Source organism: Lontra canadensis, unplaced genomic scaffold, assembly GCF_010015895.1.
Source record: "Lontra canadensis isolate GAN:19392208 unplaced genomic scaffold, GSC_riverotter_1.0 scaffold16, whole genome shotgun sequence".
In the NCBI taxonomy this organism is placed as follows: Eukaryota; Metazoa; Chordata; class Mammalia; order Carnivora; family Mustelidae; genus Lontra; species Lontra canadensis.
The window spans coordinates 6,560,171-6,574,019 of NW_022631010.1; the positions used below are offsets into that span (position 1 = coordinate 6,560,171).

The 13,849-nt window shown below is 44.9% G+C and overlaps 1 protein-coding gene across 1 annotated transcript; it reads left to right on the top strand.

Moving 5' to 3' along the window:
* Window positions 1-12,939: 12,939 nt before the first annotated feature.
* On the top strand, window positions 12,940-13,665 carry OXT (oxytocin/neurophysin I prepropeptide). Its single transcript, XM_032859382.1, has 3 exons — window positions 12,940-13,069; window positions 13,205-13,406; window positions 13,547-13,665. Exons 1-3 carry the CDS (start codon window positions 12,950-12,952, stop codon window positions 13,600-13,602), a joined length of 378 nt encoding a protein of 125 aa, XP_032715273.1. The 5' UTR covers window positions 12,940-12,949; the 3' UTR covers window positions 13,603-13,665.
* Window positions 13,666-13,849: the final 184 nt, after the last annotated feature.

Sequence of the window (13,849 nt, forward strand, 5' to 3'; positions counted from 1 at the left end):
CAGATGTGTCATTTGCAAATATCTTCTCTCAGTCAGTAAGTTGTCTTTTTAGTTTTGTTGATTGTTTCCTTAGCTCTGCAGAAGCTCTTTATTTTGAAGTAGTCTCAACAGTGTATTTTTGCTTTTGTGTCCCTTGCCTTAGGAGACATATCTAGGAAAATGTTGCTACAGCTGATGTCAGAGAGATTGCTGCCTGTGTTTTCTTCTAGAACTTTTATGGCTTTAGGTCTCACATTTAGGTCTTTAACCCATTTTGAGTTTATTTTGGTGTATGGTGTAAGAAAGTAGTCTAGTTTCATTATTTTTCACATAGCTGTTCAGTTTTTCCACCCATTTGATGAAGAGACTATCTCTTTTCCATAGCATATTCTTGCCTCCTTTGTCAAAAATTAATTGACCAGGGGCGCCTGGGTGGCTCAGTGGGTTAAACCCTGTGCCTTCGGCTCAGGTCATGATCTCAGGGTCCTGGGGTTGAGCCCCACATCGGGCTCTCTGCTTGGCGGGGAGCCTGCCTCCCCCTCTCTCTCTGCCTGCCTCTCTGCATACTTGTGATTTCTGTCTGTTGGATAAATAAATAAAATCTTTAAAAAAAATTAATTGACCATATAATTGTGGGTTTATTTCTGGGCTCTCTATTCTGTTCCATTGATCTGTGTGTCTGTTTTTAGGCCAGTACCATGCTGTATTGATTACTATAGCTTTGTAGTATTTTTTTTTGTAGTATATCTTGAGATCTGCATTTGTGATACCTTCAGTTTTGTTCTTCTTTTTCATTTTTTTAAAGATTTTATTTATTTATTTGAGAGAGAAAGAGTGAAAGAGAACATGAGAGGGGAGAAAGTCAGAGGGAGAAGCAGACTCCCCACAGAGCTGGGAGCTTGATGCGGGACTCAATCCTGGGACTCTGGGATCGTGACCTGAGCCCAAGGCACACACTTGACCAACTGAGCTGCTCAGGTGCCCTGTTCTTCTTTTTCAAGATTGCTTTGGCTATTAAAGGTCTTTTGTATTTCTGTCCACGTTTTAGGATTCTTTGTTCTTGTTCTGTGAAAAATGCTATTGATATTTTTATAGGGATTGCATTAAATCTATAGACTGCTTTGGGGAGTATGGACATTTTAACTATATATTCTTCCAATCCATGAACATGGAATATCCTTTCATTTGTTTGTCATATTCATTTTCTCATATCAGTGTTTTATAGCACACGTCCCCACCACATGGGTCAAGCCCACTGTCATCCCTTGCAGGGACTGTTTCAGAAGCTTCCTTACCAGCCTCCCTGCTTCCACTTTTGCTTGCAGTCTTTTCACAATAGCCAACGTTGTCCTATAACGTGTAAGTCCAATCACATCACTCCTCTATTCAGAGCCCTCCTGAGTACCCATTTCATTTGGCCCTATGTGACCCTGTCCCACATTATCATGCTGACCCCCAGGACTTTGGTCACTCTGCTCCAGTCCCTCTGACCTCCTTGCTGATCCTTGAACATGGACACACATTTCTGGCTCAGGACCTGTGCACGTGCGATGTCCTCTGTGGAGAATACGCCCCTTCCAGGACAGGCAGAATTCTAAAACAACCCCAGTGGTTCTTACTCCTAGTGGCCACACCTTTGTGTGATCTCCTTTTGCATATGGATAGGACATGTAACTTTATTTTTTTTTAAGATATTATTTATTTCAGGATGCCTGGGTGGCTCAGTTGATGAAGTGGCTGCCTTTGCCTCAGGTTATGATCCCAGGGTCCTGGATGGAGTCCCATATTGGGCTCCCTGCTCACTGAGGAGCCTGCTTCTCCCTCTGCCTGCTTCTCTCCCTGCTTGTGTTCTCTCTCTCTCTCTCTGTCAAATAAGAAATCTTTTAAAAAAAAGATATCATGGGGAGCCTGGATGGCTCAGTGGGTTAAGTGTCTGCCTTCAGCAAGCAGAGAGCCTGCTTCCCCCCTCTCTCTCTGCCTGCCTCTCTCCCTACTTGTGATCTCTGTCTGTCTAATAAATAAATAAAATCTTTTAAAAAAAACATATCATGTATTTGTTTTAGAGAGAAAAAGAGCATGCACAAGAGTTGGGGGAGGTGCAGAGGGAGAGAGAGAATCCCAAGTCGACTCCTAGCTGAGTGTAGAGTCTGACATGGGGCTCAATCCCACAACCCATGAAATCAAAATTCAGATGCTCAACTGACTGAGCCACTCGGGAGCCCCAAGTAATGTAACTTCCTTCTAACCAATAGAAGACTATGGCAAAAATGATGAGCTATCACTCCCATGGTTATACTACATCATAAGGTAAAGGTGAAGGGATTTTACAGATATACTCAAGGACCCAGTTACCCAAATTAACCAGTTTCACCTTGAGTTAAAAGACTGGTGGATAGTCTACTATGTTGTACACCTGAAACGAACATAACATTGTGTGTCAATTCTACTCAAATAAAAATATTTCAAGCAAAAAAGAAAGAAAAAGGGGAGGAGTCAAGATGGCAGAGGAATAGCAGACTGAGATGACATCAGGTCGCAGGACTACAGCTAGATAGTTTTCAAACCATTCCAAACACCTACAAACCCAACAGGAGATCGAAGAGAAGAAGAGCAGCAACTCAAGAAACAGAAAATCGGCCACTTTCTGAAAGGTAGGACATGCGAAGAAGTGACAGGAAGATAGACCGCGGGGGGAGGGGACTGCTTCCGGCAAGTGGTGGAGCAGCAGAGCACAAAAACCGAACTTTTAGAAGTCTGCTCTACTGAGAACATCACTCCAGAGGCTAAGCAGGGGTGGAGCCCTTGTGGGGACAATGTGGTCTCATGTCCCATAGGGTCACAGAAGGATCGGGGGTGTCTGAGTGTAGCAGAGCTCACAGGTATCAGAGTAGGGAAGCCAGCTACAGAGATGGAGCCAAGGAGTGAGCTCTCAGCTTGGGGTTACCTTAAACCATGATCTGTGGCACAGTCACACCACTGCTCTTTGAGCAGAGAACCCACAAGTGCCAGATCTGGGGAGATCCAGATCTGGAAGAGCAGAGCAGCAGGAATCTGCTGGGTTTGGAGATTCCAAACTGTGCTGTGTGTGAGAGACAGAAACGCTGGGTCACAGGCTGGGTGAGTTCCAAGCGCAGCCAGAGACCAGGGAGACGGTAGTGACTGACCACTTTTCTCTGAGGGCGCACTGAGGAGTGGGGCCCCAAGCTCTCAGCTCCTCCGGGCTGGAGACTGGGAGGCCGCCATTTTCATTCCTGTCCTCCAGAACTCTACAGAAAGTGTTCAGAGAACAAAAGCTCCTGAGAGCGAACCCAAGTGGATTACTTAGCCTGGCCCCTGGCAAGAGCAGCACAGTTCTGCCTTGGGCAAAGACACTTGAGACTCACTACAACAGGCCCCTCCCCCAGAAGATCAGTTAGAACTTTCAGCCAAGACCAAGTTCACTGATCAAGGAGAATAACGGAATTCCAGAGGAGGGGAAAGCAAAGCATGGAATTCATGGCTTTCTCCCCATGATTCTTTAGTCTTGCAAAGTTAATTAATTTTTTTAAATTTTATTGTTTTCTTATTCTAATTTTTTAACTCTTCCTCTTTCCTCTTTTAATGTTTTTTAACTAGTTTATCTTAATGATACCTTTCTAGAAAAAATCGTTTTAAACCATCATTATTATAGTCATATTTTAATCCTTCATTCTATCTAACTTTATTTTTTGTATACATACAGTCTTCTAAAAAATTTTGGGATACAATTTCTTCTAATAGATCAAAATATACACTAAATCTAGCACAGGGCTTTGTTCTAGTTTCCAACCTAAGCAAATTCTCTCCACTTTCTTTTTCTTTCTTTTTCCAACCAACTGATCATATCAATTCCTTTTTTAGAATTTTTTTAAATTTTTATCTTTACAGTCATATTCCATCCCTTCATCATGCTTTCCCTTGTTTTTGTATATATATATATATATATATATATATATATATATATATATATAAGTTTTCCTTTTTTTTAAATTTTGGGAGGCAGTTTCTTCTAAGAGACCAAAATACACCCAAAATCAAGTGGGTGTCTCTGTTCTATGCACCAGTCTAATATATATGTTTTTTTTTATTTTTTAAATTTATTTTTACCCTCTTTCTTCTCCTCCTGATTTGGGGTCTCTTCTGATTGAGTTAGCATACACTGCTCTGGGGTCTTCACCACCCTTTTAGTATTTTATTCTTTCATTCATAGATTCATATCTAGATAAAATGACAAGGTGGAAAAACTCAACACACACAAAAAAAGAACAAGAGGCAGTACCGAAGACTAGGGACCTAATCAATAGAGACATTGGTAATATGTCAGATCTAGAGTTCAGAATGATGATTCTCAAGGTTCTAGCTGGGCTTGAAAAAGGCATGGAAGATATTAGAGAAACACTGTCAGGAGAAATAAAAGCCTTTCCTGGAGAAATAAAAGAACTAAAATCTAACCAAGCTGAAATAAAAAAACTATTAATGAGGTGCAATAAAAAATGGAGGCTCTTACTGCTAGGATAAATGAGGCAGAAGACAGAATTAGTGATATAGAAGATCAAATGATGGAGAATAAAGAAGCTGAGCAAAAGACAGACAAACAACTACTGGGCCATGAGGGGAGAATTCAAGAGATAAGTGATACCATAAGATGAAACAATATTAGAATAATTGGGCTTCCAGAAGAAGAAGGGGCGGGGGGGGCAGAAGGTATATTGGAGTGAATTATTGTAGAGAATTTCCCTAATATGGCAAAGGGAACAAACATCAAAATCCAGGAGGCACAGAGAATCTCCCTCAAAATCAACAAAAATAGGTCCACACCCCATCATCTAATAGTAAAATTACAAGTCTTAGTGACAAAGAGAAAATCCTGAAAGCAGCTCAGGACAAGTAGTCTGTAATATACAATGGTAAAAATATTAGATTGGAAGAAGACTTATCCACAGAGACTTGGCAGGCCAGAAAGAACTGGCATGATATATTCAGAGCACTAAATGAGAAAAACATGCAGCCAAGAATACTATATCCATCTAGGTTATCATTGAAAATAGAAGGAGAGATTAAAAAAAAAATTCCAGGACAAACAAAAACTAAAAGAATTTGTAAACAACAAACCAGCCCTACAAGAAACCTTGAAAATGGTCCTCTAAGCAAAGAGAGAGCTTAAAAGTAGTAGACCAGAAAGGAACAGAGACAATATACAGTAACAGTCACCTTATAGACAATACAATGGCACTAAATTAATATCTTTCAATAGTTACCCTGAATGTAAATGGGCTAAATGTCCCAATCAAAAGACACAGGGTATCAGAAGGGATAAAAAAACAAAACCCATCAATATGTTGTCTACAAGAAACTCATTTTATTTATTTTTTATTTTTTTTAATATTTTATTTATTTATTTGACAGAGAGAGAGAGATCACAAGTAGGCAGAGAGGCAGGCAGAGAGAGAGGGGGAAGCAGGCTCCCCACTGAGCAGAGAGCCCGATGTGGGGCTCTATCTCAGGACCCTGAGATCATGACCTGAGCTGAAGGCAGAGGCTTAACCCACTGAGCCACCCAGGCGCCCCACAAGAAACTCATTTTAAACCCAAAGACACCTCCAGATTTAAAGTGAGGGGGTGGAAAACAATTTACCATGCTAATGGACATCAAAAGAAGGCTAGGATGGCAATCCTTCTGTGAGATAAATTAGATTTTAAGCCAAAGACTATAATAAGAGATGAGAAAGGACAGTATATCATACTCAAAGGGTCTGTCCAACAAGAGGATCTAACAATTTTAAATATCTATGCCCCTAACATGGGAGCAGCCAACTATATAAACCAATTAATAACAAAATCAAAGAAACACATCAACAATAATACAATAATAGTAGGGGACTTTAACACCCCCCTTCACTGAAATGGACAGATCATCCAAGCAAAAGATCAACAAGGAAATAAAGGTCTTAAATGACACACTGGACCAGATGGACATCACAGATATATTCAGAACATTCCATCCCAAAGCAACAGAATACACATTCTTCTCTAGTGCACATGGAACATTCTCCAGAATAGATCACATTCTGGGTCACAAATCAGGTCTCAACTGGTACCAAATGATTGAGATCATTCCCTGCATATTTTCAGACCACACTGCTCTGAAGCTAGAACTCAATCACAAGAGGAAAGTTGGAAAGAACCCAAATACATGGAGGCTAAAGAGCATCCTACTAAAGAATGAATGGGTCAACCAGGAAATTAAAAATTGAAAAAACTCATGGAAACAATTGATAATGAAAACACAACTGTTCAAAATCTGTGGGACACAACAAAGGCAGTCCTGAGAGGAAAATATGTAATGATAAAAGCCTTTCTCAAGAAACAAGAAAGGTTTCAAGTATACAACTTAACCCTACACCTAAAGGAGCTGGAGAAAAAAACAGCAAAGAAAGCCTAAACCCAGCAGGAGAAGAGAAACAATAAAGATCAGAGCAGAAATCAATGAAATAGAAACAAACAAACAAAAACAGTAGAACAAATCAACAAAACTAGGAGCTGGTTCCTTGAAAGAATTAATAAGATTGATAAACCCCTGGCCAGACTTATCAAAAAGAAAAGACAAAGGACCCAAATTAATAAAATCATGAATGAAAGAGGAGAGATCACAACAAACACCAAAGAAATAAAACAATTATAAGAACATATTATGAGCAACTATATGCCAGCAAATCTGACAATCTGGAAGAAATGGATGCATTCCTAGAGACGTATAAACTACCAAAACTGAACCAGGAAGAAATAGAAAACCTGAACAGACCCATAACCAGCAAGGAGATTGAAGCAGTCATCAAAAATCTCCCAACAAACAAGAACCCAGGGTCAGACAGCTTCCCAGGGGAATTCTACCAAACATTTAAAGAAGAATTAATACCTATTCTCCTGAAACTGTTCCCAAAAATAGAAATGGAAGGAAAACTTCCAAACTCATTTTATGAGGTCATCATTACCTTGATCCCAAAACCAGACAAAGACCCCATCAAAAAAGAGAATTACAGGGGTGCATGGGTGGCTCAGTGGGTTAAAACTTCTGCCTTCTGCTCAGGTCATGATCCCAGGGTCCTGGGATCGAGCCCCGCATCAGGCTCTCTGCTTGGCAGGGAGCCTACTTCCCTTCCTCTCTCTCTGCCTGCCTCTCTTCCTACTTGTGATCTCTGTCTGTCAAATAAATAAATTAAATCTTTAAAAAAGAGAATTGCAGACCAATATCCCTGATGAACATGGATGCAAAAATTCTCACCAAAATACTAACCAAAAAGATCCAACAGTACATTAAAAGGATTATTCACCACGTCCAAGTGGGATTTATTCCAAGGCTGCAAGGTTGGTTCAACAGCTGCAAATCAATCAACGTGATACAATACATTAATAAAAGAAAGAACAAGAACCATATAATATTCTCAATAGATGCTTAAAAGGCTTTTGACAAAGTACAGCATCCTTTCTTGATCAAAATTCTTCAAAGTGTAGGGATAGAGGGTACATACCTCAATATCTTCAAAGCCATCTATGAAAAACCCACAGCGAATATCATTCTCAATTGAGAAAAACTGAGAGCTTTTCCGCTAAGATCAGGAACACGGCAGGGATGCCCATTAACACCACTGCTATTCAACATAGTACTAGAATTCCCAGCCTCGGCAATCAGACAACAAAAAGAAATTAAAGGCATCCAAATCGGCAAAGAAGAAGTCAAACTATCCCTCTTTGCAGATGATATGATATTTTATGTGGAAAACCCAAAAGACTCCACCTCAAATCTGCTAGAACTTGTACAGGAATTCAGTAAAGTGTCAGGATATAAAATCAGTGCACAGAAATCTGTTGCGTTTCTATACACCAACAACAAGACAGAAGAAAGAGAAATTAAGGAGTCAATCCCATTTACAATTTCACCCAAAACCATAAGATACCCAGGAATAGATCTAACCAAAGAGGCAAAGAATGTGTACTCAGAAAACTATAAAGTACTCATGAAAGAAACTGAGGAAGACACAAAGAAATGGAAAAATGTTCCATGCTCATGGATTGGAAGAACAAATACTGTGAAAATGTCTATGCTACCTAAAGCTATCTACACGTTTAATGCAATCCTTATCAAAATCCCATCAATTTTTTTCGAAGAAGTGGAACAAATAATCCTAAAATTTACATGGAACCAGAAAAGACCTCGAATAGCCAGTGGAATGTTGAAAAAGAAACTCAAAGTTGGTGGCATCACAATCCCGGACTTCAAGCTCTATTACAAAGCTGTCATCATCAAGACACCATGGTACTGGCACAAAAACAGACATATAGATCAATGGAACGGAATAGAGAGCCCAGAAATAGACCCTCAGCTCTATGGTCAACTAATCTTTGACAAAGCAGGAAAGAATGTCCAATGGAAAAAAGACAGTCTCTTCAATAAATGGTGTTGGGAAAATTGGACAGCCACATGCAGAAGAATGAAATTGGACCGTCTTATACCACATGCAAAAATAGACTCCAAATGGATGAAAGACCTCAATGTGAGAAAGGAATCCATCAAAATCCTTGAGGAGAACACAGGCAGCAACCTTTTCAACCTCAGCCACAGCAACTTCTTCCTAGAAACATCGCCAAAGGCAAGGGAAGCAAGGGCAAAAATGAACTTTTGGGACTTCATCAAGATCAAAAACTTTTGCACAGCAAAGGAAACAGTCAACAAAACCAAATGACAACTGACAGAATGGGAGAAGATATTTGCAAACTACATATCAGATAAAGGGCTGTATCCAAAATCTATAAAGAACTTATCAAACTCAACACCCAAAGAACAAATAATCCAATCAAGAAATGAGCAGAGGACATGAACAGACATTTCTGCAAAGAATACATCCAGATGGCCAACAGACACATGAAAAAGTGCTCCACCTCACTTGGCATCAGGGAAATACAAATCAAAACCACAATGAGATACCACCTCACACCAGTCAGAATGGCTAAAATTAACAAGTCAGGAAACAACAGTTGCTGGCAAGGATGTGGAGAAAGGGGAACCCTCCTACACTGTTGGAAGGAATGCAAGCTGGTGCAGCCACTCTGGAAAACAGAATGGAAGTTCCTCAAAAAGTTGAAAATAGAGCTACCCTATGACCCAGCAATCACACTACTGGGTATTTACCCTAAAGATACAAATGTAGTAATCCGAAGGGGCACGTGCACCCAAATGTTTATAGCAGCAAGGTCCACAATAGCCAAACTATGGAAAGAACCTAGATGTCCATCAACAGATGAATGAATAAAGAAGATGTGAGACATATATATAGATATATATAGATATATCTATATATATCTAGATATATATATATATAATGGAATACTATGCGGCCACCAAAAGAAATGAAATCTTGCCATTTGCAATGACGTGGATGGAACTAGAGGGTATTATGCTGAGCGAAATAAGTCAATCAGAGAAAGATAATTATCATATGATCTCCCCGATATGAGGAATTTGAGAGGCAAAGTAGGGGGCTCGGGGGGGAGGGAAAGAAAAAATGAAACAAGAGGGGATCAGGAGGGAGACAAACCATAAGAGAATCTTAATCTCACAAAACAAACTGAGGGTTGCCAGGAGGAGAGTGTATGGAGAGGGTGGTTGGGTTATGGACATTGGGGAGGGTATGTGCTATGGTGAGTGCTGTGAAGTGTGTAAGCCTGACGATTCACAGACCTGTACACCTGGGGCAAATAATACATTATATGTTAATTTTTTAAAAAGAAAGAAAAAGAACAATAGCAAAAATGTTGGTCCAGGTGGGCCTGGCCTAATCAGGTGGCCCTTTAAGAGAGGCTTCCATCTACTCAGATACTTGAAGCCCCAAAGTGTCTCTCTCCCTCCGGTGCTGGCCTTGAAGAAGCCAGCCATGAGTTCTACTGCTGCAAGGGATTGAATTCTGCCAATAATCTCCCAGGCTACTGGATGGAATTCAGTCTGGCTGACATCTGGACCTGACCCCTGTTGAGACTTTGAGTAGAGGACCCAGCTAAGCTGTGCCCAGACCCACAGAAACTGTGGAGTAGTACGTGGGTGCTGTTTTAAGCTGCCAAACTTGTGGTGATTTGTTATGTAGCAGCAGAAAACGAGTCTGCCTTTCAGATATCCATCTTGTCTCTTTCCTAGGTCCTTCAAGCATCAGCTGTCCCCTTTACCAGAGGCCTGCACTGAGCACCCTTAGAAAAAAATTACAACATGCCTCTGCTTTTCTCCATTGCCCTTACTACCTCCTAACCTACTGAGCTAGGTTTACTGTTTGATGCCTCCCCACACTCTACTAGAATATAAGCTGTTGCGAGCAGGATCTTGTGTCTGTCTGGTTCACTGGCATCACAAGCATCTGTCCCTGGACCCTGTGCTTCTTAAGATGAGCAGTCCTCGGACAGCTGTCGGAGCGCCAGCCCTGCAGGGGCCATTATGTTAGGGAAATTTTATGTGCATGTATTAACTTGGGTGAGGTCAGGGTGTCCCAAGGACAGGAAGGAGGCCTTTCTGGGGCTGCCTCTAGGGTCAAGGCCTTGGCCTTCTAGTCCAGCAATGCCAATGAGCTGATTTGGGTGAGAAATAAGACGACTCTCTGATGGGTAATCAGGTCAGCCTGAGCAGCCCCTCCGTGCTAGGCAGCTCACATGAGTGGCTCAGGGTCAGCCAGGCCCTGTGACCTGTCCAGCCCCAGCAGCCGCAGCATCCTCCTGGAGGAGGGTCAACAAGAGGGCTGCAGTGGCTGGGGCCATGCCAGTCTCCTCTTCCCCGAGGGCAACTTCTAAGGCCTGGCTGCGCTGTCTCTTCCTTCTGACACTGGCCTCCTTTCTTCTGTGCTATTGCAAGGTGGGCTCCCCCCACCCCCGGGGAGCACTTGGAGATGGGGTTTAACCTGCAGGAGTTATTACCAAGGGCCCTGGGGACCCACAGCTGTGGAAGGGAAGGGGTGGATACAGAATTGGGTAGAGGGAAAACTTCCATGGGGGCCTCAGTTGGCCTGTGCGGAGCTCAGAGCCGAAACAGTCCTTCACAGTTGCCCACCATGGGCCCAGATCGGTATTGGAGGTCAGCCACCTGGGAAGGGTCTGATCTTGGGCCAGGCTACTCTCTGCCACTGAGGAAGACCCTGGCTGGTTGCCAGCCAAAGTCTTCCTGCTGGGGGTAACTCCCTTCTTCTTCTTCTTTTTTTTTTTTTGATTTATTTATTTATTTAAGTAATCTCTACACCCAATGTGAGGCTCAAACTCACAACCCTGAGATCATGACCTGAGGAGAAACCAAGAGTGGGACTGAGCCACTGGCAGGTCCCTTCTTGAAGGATGATTGGTGCTGAGCTTCTCCCTGTTCATGACATTGACTAACATCCCCTCCACTGAGGCACTCTTTCTTTTATTTGTAATTATTTTCATTTTAAGATACATTAAAGATGTGGGGTGCCTGGGTGGCTCAGTTGGTTAAGGTTTGTGTTCTGCTTAGGTCAGGATCTCAGGGTCCTGGATGGAGCATCAAAGTTTCAGACTCTGCTTCTCCCTCTGCCTGCCACTCCCCCTGCTTATGCATGCTCTCTCTCTCTCTCTCTCTGAAAGTAAATAAATAAAATATTTTTTAACAAATTACAAAAGAGGGGCACCTGCATGGCTCAGTGGGTTAAGCCTCTGCCTTCGGCTCAGGTCATGATCTCAGGGTCCTGAGATAAAACCCCACATCGGGCTCTCTGCTCAGCGGGGACCTGCTTCCCCCACTCTCTCTGCCTGCCTCTCTGCCTCCTTGTGATCTCTGTCAAATAAATAAATAAAATCTTTTTTTAAAAATTACAAAAGAAACCAAGTGTATTTATATTCAGGAATCAAAATGTTAAAACAAATCTGTGATATATTTAAATATGCTTCTTTACTTAAAACCTTAGATACAAGGGCACCTGGGCGGCTCAGATGGTTTCTGCCTTGCGTACAGATCATGATCCCAGGCGCTTGGAATCAAGTCCTGCATCCCGCTCACTGCTTAGGCGGGGAAGCCTGCTTCTCCCTCTCCCACTCCCGCTGCTTGTGTTCCCTCTCTCGCCGTCTCTCTCTCTCTGTCAAATAAATAAAGTCTTAAAAATATTTTTAAATAAATAATAAATAAATAAAGCATTAGCTAAGATCTGGTGGCAGAGCTGGGAATGAACTGTCATTAAATGCCATAACTTCAAAGTGATGAGTCTAGCAACATTTAGAGACACTTGCCATAGCTGTAATGTGATGGGAGAATATCTGTCATTTGATGTGTGACAAAGCCACAAGGGTTGCAAATTCCACTGTGGCCAGTTGACCACCCCATAATTGAAGCAAAAGGTTACATTTCAGTTACAGGTTAAAGAAAATAAAGATCTTTCCCTATTCCAGTTCCAGGTGCAGGGGTGTGGGAGTGAGCGTGGAAAGTGGGTCCCAGGAAACTGGGGTTCGAGCAAAGGAAGCTCCCTAACAAAAGAGACAAGACTGCTGCGCAACCAGCCAAGAAGGAGAGATGAGGAGTCCTGCCCACCCTCCTCTAGCTTGGAGGGGTCCAAGCGTCTGCTCTGTAATCCTCCCCCCACATACTGGGAATCCAGCTACATAGTTCTGCTTGGGCCGCAGACCCCCATGCTCCCTGTCCCACCCCAGGGGGCCCAGGCCACCCGCCCCCGCACGGCCTTGTCTTCTACCTCCCCTGCCCCCAGTCCATCAGCCGCTGCGGTGACCGTGACCTGGCCAGGCCCCTGCAAATGAGGGGGCGCGCCGGGCGCCCAGGGCCTGACCCGCAGCGACCAGCTGTGACCAGCCATGCGGCGGCCCTCTTAGCCAGCGCTCCGCCCGCGCGGCCAGGGCCATTAAAAGGCGGGTCCCCGAACCACCGCCACAGCAGTCGCCCCTGACCCAGCGAGCCCGCACCATGGCTGGCCCCGGCCTCGCCTGCTGCCTGCTCGGCCTCCTCGCCCTGACCTCCGCCTGCTACATCCAGAACTGCCCCCTGGGCGGCAAGAGGGCCGCGCTGGACCTCGATGTGCGCCAGGTGAGCCCGGGCCGCGTCCCGCCGCCCCTGCCCGCCCCGGGGTCTGGGGACTTTAGGGGACCTGCGCCCCCTTCCCGCGACCGCGGCCCCCGACCTCGCTCAGCCCGCGCTCACCTGCCCCTGCCCTCCCGCCAGTGTCTCCCCTGCGGCCCCGGGGGCAAAGGGCGCTGCTTCGGGCCCAGCATCTGCTGCGGCGACGAGCTGGGCTGCTTCGTGGGCACGGCCGAGGCGCTGCGCTGCCAGGAGGAGAACTACCTGCCGTCGCCCTGCCAGTCGGGCCACCAGCCGTGCGGGAGCGGTGGCCGCTGCGCCGCCGCTGGCATCTGCTGCAGCCCGGGTGAGCGCGGGCCGGGGCCGGGGAGCCGAGACCCGGGAGGAGCCGGCACCGGGGACCAGGGACCTGGAGGGGGCCGGGAACCGAGGACCCGGGGATGGGAGCCGGCGGGACGGGCCCTGACTCGGCGTCTCTCCTTCCAGACGGCTGCCGCTCCGACCCCGCCTGCGACCCCGAGGCCGCCTTCTCCCAGCGCTGAGCCGGATGGCCCCGACGGTGGTGCAACACCACGAGAAATCATGAAATAAAATAAAGCAGAGTTTTCCCCCTCTAATTCGACTGGCGTCTTGGTGTCAGAAATGGGAGGGAGGGCGCTGGGGGAGCCCCGACGGTCGCGCCTGGCGGAGGCCAGCGTCTCTGGCTCTGGGCGTCCGAGCGCGCTGTTCCCGCCGCCGCAATCCAGCAGCGGGGGGGGGGGGGGGGGGGGGGGGGGGGGGGGGGGGGGG